The 6493-nt window shown below is 48.9% G+C and overlaps 1 protein-coding gene across 1 annotated transcript; it reads left to right on the top strand.

The window, feature by feature from the left end:
* Window positions 1–378: 378 nt before the first annotated feature.
* Window positions 379–5701, top strand: LOC118587942 (cytochrome P450 1A2). The gene is made up of 6 exons (XM_036194142.1): window positions 379–1206; window positions 1789–1906; window positions 2485–2574; window positions 2836–2959; window positions 3737–3823; window positions 5407–5701. The coding sequence occupies exons 1-6, from the start codon at window positions 379–381 to the stop codon at window positions 5699–5701; spliced, it is 1542 nt and encodes a 513-aa protein (XP_036050035.1).
* The last annotated feature ends 792 nt before the right edge of the window (window positions 5702–6493 follow it).

The following is a 6493-nucleotide window of genomic DNA, read 5'->3' as shown; positions in this document are numbered from 1 at the left end:
GAAAGCCCAGCAAACACCCTGTGACTGGGGATGTTGGGGGCTGTCTTTACCTCATTGTTCTGGAGTGGCCATTTGCATCCACTCCGGTCTCAGAATTGGAAATGAGAGAAGAGGTAGACTGTAGAGCCTGGGATGGAAATCCAGACACTAAAGTTGGTAAATACAAGACTCTTTTCCAGCCCTTGCATTCTGTGATGGGGTAAGGACAAATTCCAGAGGGAGCAGGATATATGACAGGTATATCTTCTCTTCCCTGGTGTGCGGCTGGAAGCTAAGCATAGAATGTATACCTACTGAATGAGTGAGTAAAAGAATAAACGGAGGCTCAGAATTCCTCCTTAACCACCCATTCCTTCCATTTCCCTGCAGCTGGTCCAGATGGCATTGTTCCAGTACTTCTCCTTGGCCACAGAGCTACTACTGGCCACTGCCATCTTCTGTATAGTATTTTGGGTGGTCAGAGCTTTAAGACCCCAGGTCCCCAAAGGTCTGAAGAGTCCACCTGGACCCTGGGGATGGCCCTTCATTGGGCATACGCTGACCCTGGGGAAGAACCCACACCTGTCACTGACAAAGCTGAGCAAGCAGTATGGGGATGTCCTGCAGATCCGCATTGGCTCCACACCTGTGGTGGTGCTGAGTGGCCTGGACACCATCCGCCAGGCCCTGATACGGAAGGGAGATGACTTCAAGGGCCGGCCAGACCTCTACAGTTTCACGCTTATCACTAATGGCAAGAGCATGACTTTCAACCCAGACTCTGGACCGGTGTGGGCTGCCCGTCGGCGCCTGGCCCAGGATGCCCTGAAGAGTTTCTCCATAGCCTCAGACCCGACCTCCACATCTTCTTGCTACTTAGAGGAGCACGTGAGCAAGGAGGCTAACCATCTAGTCAGCAAGTTCCAGAAGCAGATGGCAGAGGTTGGGCACTTCGAACCCGTCAATCTGGTGGTGGAATCAGTGGTTAACGTCATTGGAGCCATGTGCTTTGGAAAGAACTTCCCCCGGAAGAGCGAGGAGATGCTGAGCATTGTGAAGAGCAGCAACGACTTTGTGGAGAATGTCTCCGCAGGCAATGCTGTGGACTTCTTCCCCATCCTGCGCTACCTGCCCAACCCAGCCCTCAAGAGGTTTAAGAACTTCAATGATAAATTTGTGCTGTTTCTACAGAAAACAGTCCAGGAGCACTATCAAGATTTCAACAAGGTGAGACTGGGAGGCAGGTTGTAAACCCTATCACCACCATGGGCCCAGAGAACATCCCCTCAAAACCTACTCCAAGGTACTCAGACTGCCATGTGCTGTCAAGGCATAGGAAGGCTCCGGGCCACTCAGAGCAGCTGTGTGACCTGCAGCCATCCCGTGCATGTGCACGTTACAGCTCCCCTCTGGGGGCTTCTCCAAACCCAGAAAACAAAGGCATGTGAATGGAACCTTGGCAGGGCTTCGCAATATGGGATGTCACTAATTTAAAGGCGATTGTTCTGCAGGAACATGACCCTCCAGTGAGGCTAAGCTCCAGCTTCATGTCACTTTTCTTCCTTGTGTTCACACCTACTTCCTCCTCTGAAACCCGACCCCTGGGGTTAGGGGAAAGAAGGGTCAGTGGCACATGAAATGACTGTGCTCTATTTAGAGATGATGCCAGTTCAAAAATCTGAGTCCCAACCCTGTGCTTGGAGGCCAATGCTGTCCCCAGGCCCTGGGGACATATCAAATGGGATGGGGCATGGTCTAGCATCTTGGCCCTCAAAATGCCAAAGCTCCCCTAAACTTATGTCCTCTTAGAACAGTATCCAGGACATCACAGGTGCCCTGTTCAAGCACAGTGAGAACTCCAAAGACAATGGTGGCCTCATCCCTCACGAGAAGATTGTCAACATTGTCAATGACCTCTTTGGAGCAGGTAGGAGCCAAACCCCTGCCCCTCCATCCATCAGCTCCTCTTTACCCATACCCAACCTATCAACTAACTCACCAACCACATGGCAGGTGACACAGGACAGACACCTGCCCTAGGATCAAGGTGTGACCTCATGTTGTGCCACCAACTCAACCAAGTCCCTCTCCTTTTTGGGGCCTGGGTTTCCCTACCTGGAAAGTAAAAGGGTTCTTCAACCTGGAGTCCAGGCTTGTAATTCCAGCCGCTGACTATGAAACCAGTGTCTATTAGGTTCTTGTTTGATTTGTTTTGGTTTTTGATTTGGTTGCTCTTGACTTGTTTTGTTTGAGGCAAGCTCTCACCTCTGTATCCCAGGCTGGCCTCAAATGTGTGGAAATTCTCCTGCCTCGGACTCCCTAGTGTTGGGATTCTAGGAATAAGCCACCATGTTTGGCTTTCAAGTTTCTATTGAGGACTCAGCCCTTGCTTCAGGACACACAGGGGTGGAAGCCAGAGAGGGATAGTGCTTGCTCCTGCTCCGTTTAGAGCGGTGCTTGTTAAAAGTGTTTTCCTCCTCCGTTTCCTTTTCCCCTGCTGCCCAGGATTTGACACAGTCACAACAGCTATCTCCTGGAGCCTTTTGCTCCTTGTGACACATCCCGACGTGCAGAAGAAGATCCACAAGGAGCTGGGTATGTGTTGCTCCCAACCCTCTAATCAGAGAAGCCTTGAGACTCCAGGTCACTTGATCTACAAAAAGGTGTTTATGCGTCCAGTGTGTGTAAGTCCTAGGAACATGGCATCCCCCACTGGTCCAGATAAAGTGTGTGAGTGGGCTGGTAGGGTCGCAGAAACGTGAGTAAACAAAGTCCAACATACCGTGACACCAGTACAAGAAGGACACATGCATGGAGCAGACAGAGCATCCCATGAGTTCTGCCTGTGCTTTGCAGACACAGTGATCGGGAAGGACCGGCAACCACGGCTTTCTGACAGACTTCAGCTGCCTTATGTCGAGGCCTTCATCCTGGAGATCTACCGATACACATCCTTTGTCCCCTTCACCATCCCCCACAGGTAAGGCCCCTGTTCTCTGTCCCCTAAGTTCTCATACTGTTGCTTCACCCAGCTCCTCAGCTCCAGGCCCAACTTAGGCTGCATCTCATTCCTGAACGTGGTAACCTCAGCCTCTGAACCCGTCAGTCTCTGGTCTGACCCCACCCAGTCCAGTCGCTTAAGGCCTCAGCTGTCACTCATTTCCACTTGGGTCTGCTCCCTGTGGATATCTCCTGCTCCAGCCAGACCCTCCTCACTGTCCCTCACAAGGGTAATCCAGCCACCGGCCAGCTTTGCTCAAGCTGGACCTTCTGCCTAGAAAAACTATCCATCTCTTTCTCTTGCTCCCAAATTCTACCCTTGCCCAAAGCCAATCATGACAAATGCATCCCCTTCACCTAGAAGCCTCTTTTGGCTCATCTGCCAAGTAGAGCTTCATCCCCCGATGATTTGTAAGACTTACAGCCCAAGTTCCTGGATTGTAAGAGTGAACATTTACCTCCGCTCACACCTTAGCCTAGTTATTCCTGGCACAAACCTGTCCCAACCACTGATTTCTCGGCTTCAGGGTCTGCCCCAGTGCACATCTGAGCACAAGGAGAGTCTAGTCAACAAGTGTTGAACTTGAAGAGCAGGATCCCAGCAAAAGGAAGGACAATTGCCCCATGTTCCCTGCTCTTCATGTGACCTCCCAGTGTGGGGCTTGGAGACTGTGGTAGTCAGACACTGGGATGGAGTGGAGGCAGGAAGAGCCACACCACAGTTTCTCCAAGCCCCAGGCTCCTCTTCTCTCCTCAGCACAACGAGGGACACCTCATTGAATGGTTTCCATATTCCCAAGGAATGCTGTATCTTCATAAACCAGTGGCAGGTCAACCATGACGAGTGAGTACGCAGCCCTGAAGGGAATGGTGAATCCTCAGCGATCAGGAAGGTTGTCTGTCCCATCAGGGAGGCTGTCTGTCCTTCAGGAACTGCTTACATAAGGAGCACCATCTCATTGCTAGATCGCCTGTTCCAAGTGACATTTACACCCAATTTCTCAAACTTCAGTGTACAGAAGAACTGACTAGGTATCTGGTGTGGATGGCAAATGCCTGTAATCCAGCCTACTCAGGAGGTTGAGGCAGGAGGATTACAGTGAGTTCAAGGCCGGTCTGGACTTATTGGTGAGTTTTGGGCTAGTCTAGCTATATACCCATCTCAAGGAAGGAAGGAAGGAAGGAAGGAAGGAAGGAAGGAAGGAAGGAAGGAAGGAAGGAAGGAGAGAATTTGACTAGGAAGTTTCAATTGGATAGATAATGAGGCTACCTCAAATATCTTATGGGAATGGGCTAATGATCTCCTTGGAAAACTCTGTAGGGTGCAATCCATCCAAACCAGGACATATTGACATTAGAATGCCATCTATATTTGTATTGTCAACTTTTAGTCCAGAATAATAAGCGAAAGTCGAGCAAGCTGGTGATCTCCCTTGCTACTGGAATTAGGAGAGAGAAAAACCTGTTTCCTTCTTTCAGTTTCCTTTTGGTAAAGCATTATTTCCTTGAAATATCCAATTAGGACGGGAGCTATAGCTCACTGGTCATATATGCGATGTGGAAGGCCCTCGGTTCAATTCCCAGAACCATATCAAAAATAAAAATTAAAAAAAAAGAAACTAAAACAAAAAAATATTAAAACCACTATCAGCCACTGTGCAGCGGTGGTGCACTTTAATCCCAGCACTCGGGAGGCAGAGCCAGGCGGATCTCTGTGAGTTCAAGGCCAGCCTGGTCTACATAGAGAGTTCCAGGAAAACACAGAGAGACCGTGTCTCGAAAAGCAAAAAGAAAAAAAAAAAGCAAAACAAAACACTATCTTGGACCGTGGGAATGGTTCAGCAGGTAAAGGCACGTGCTGCCACAACTGACACCCCGAGTTCAATCCCCAGGCCCTACATGGTAGAAGGGAGAACTGACTCCTGCAAGTTGTCCTCTGATCTCCACATGCACACACAAGCAAATAAATAAAAATATAATTAAAAAAATTAAAAAATAATCAAAAGCCACTATCTTTAAGGTTGATCATTTTTGAGAGAATTTTATTTTAAAGAGATGGTAACATGGCTGGAGGTCAGCTCTGTTGGTAGAGTGCCCTGGGTTTGATCCCAAGCACCAGAGGTGGTGCACATGCCTGTAATCCCAGCACTTGGGAGGCAGAGGCAGAAGGGTCAGCATTTCAAACAAGGTGACCCTGGGGTTACATATGAAGTTCAAGGCCAACTTTAGACACATGAGACCCAGTCCCAAAGCAAACAAATACAAAAGAACCATAACAAAAGGAGGTAAGGCCAAGTCTGGTGCCTCCCCACACGCTTTAGTGACCGTCAATCTTTTCCAACACTGTGTTCACAGAAGCTGGGAGAACATAACTACCCTTTCCTCCCAGAACCCGCCCTGCTCAAAGCCTATCTGTTCCTCTTGCAGGAAGCAGTGGGGAGACCCCTTTGTGTTCCGTCCAGAGCGGTTTCTTACTGATAACAACACAGCCATCAACAAAACACTGAGTGAAAAGGTGATGCTCTTTGGCTTGGGAAAGCGCCGGTGCATTGGGGAGATCCCGGCCAAGTGGGAAGTCTTCCTCTTCTTAGCCATCATTCTGCAGCAGCTGGAGTTCAGTGTGCCACCAGGCACAAAGGTGGACCTGACACCCTCCTATGGGCTGACGATGAAGCCTGGGATCTGCAAACACCTCCAGGCGAGGACACGCTTTTCCAAGTGAAGATGGCCGAGGCAGGGGAGGAGGCATCCATGGGGCCATCACCTCTGTTTCTTTCCCTTTCTTTTTAAATAACAGCTTTTCTGAAGTACAATTCTTTCACCATATAATTCACCTCCAATCAATTTTAGAATATCATCTATCATATGCCCCTAAACCTATACCATTAAGATTTATGACTATTCCTTTTAACCTGTCCCCCTTGACCCACCAGATGCTAATCTAGTTTTTGACTAAATACATTTGCCTATTCTAGCAATTTCACATAAACCCATTGATTGATGCATGGTCTGTGACTGGCTCTTTTCACTTAACACAGTTCTTTCAAGGTTCACTCATGTTGGCATGTAGGTTAATAAGCCTTGCTTTCTTGAGTCCTGGTCTCCATATAGGCCTCGTTCTGTTTCCTCATAGTTAATGGTAGGCACTTCCATTCTGCTTTCTCCTTCCTCTCTTCTTCTAGGACTTGAGTCTTTGAATACTTGAGAGGGACAAAGAATTCCAGCCTATGTCCTATCCTCAAAAAGTAGGAAGTGTGACTTTCCATGGTCAGGGGAGCATAACAACCCCAAATGTATGTGGGTTGGCTGGAGAGTAAAAATGGGGATCTGGGGAGATGATTCTGTGGGTCAAAGTGATTGCTGTGCAAGCATGGGGACCTGAGTTTGAGTCCCCAGCATTCATGTAAAACAGGGGGACACAGCTCTACCTGCCTATAACCCCAAAGCTGTGGAACAGAGACAGGTAGATACTGGGGGCTTACTGGCCAGCCTAGCCAAAAAGCCAGCTCCCAGG

The sequence above is a fragment of the Onychomys torridus genome, chromosome 7 (assembly GCF_903995425.1).
Source record: "Onychomys torridus chromosome 7, mOncTor1.1, whole genome shotgun sequence".
NCBI classification, from domain to species: Eukaryota; Metazoa; Chordata; class Mammalia; order Rodentia; family Cricetidae; genus Onychomys; species Onychomys torridus.
This window is presented reverse-complemented; position numbering and strand designations above follow the sequence as displayed.

Coding starts and splice junctions, on each gene's coding strand:
- LOC118587942 (XM_036194142.1), top strand. CDS start 379: ATGGCATTGTTCCAGTACTTCTCCTTGGCCACAGAGCTACTACTGGCC. Junction 1,207..1,788: donor ACTATCAAGATTTCAACAAG/GTGAGACTGGGA, acceptor ATGTCCTCTTAG/AACAGTATCCAGGACATCAC. Junction 1,907..2,484: donor CAATGACCTCTTTGGAGCAG/GTAGGAGCCAAA, acceptor CCTGCTGCCCAG/GATTTGACACAGTCACAACA.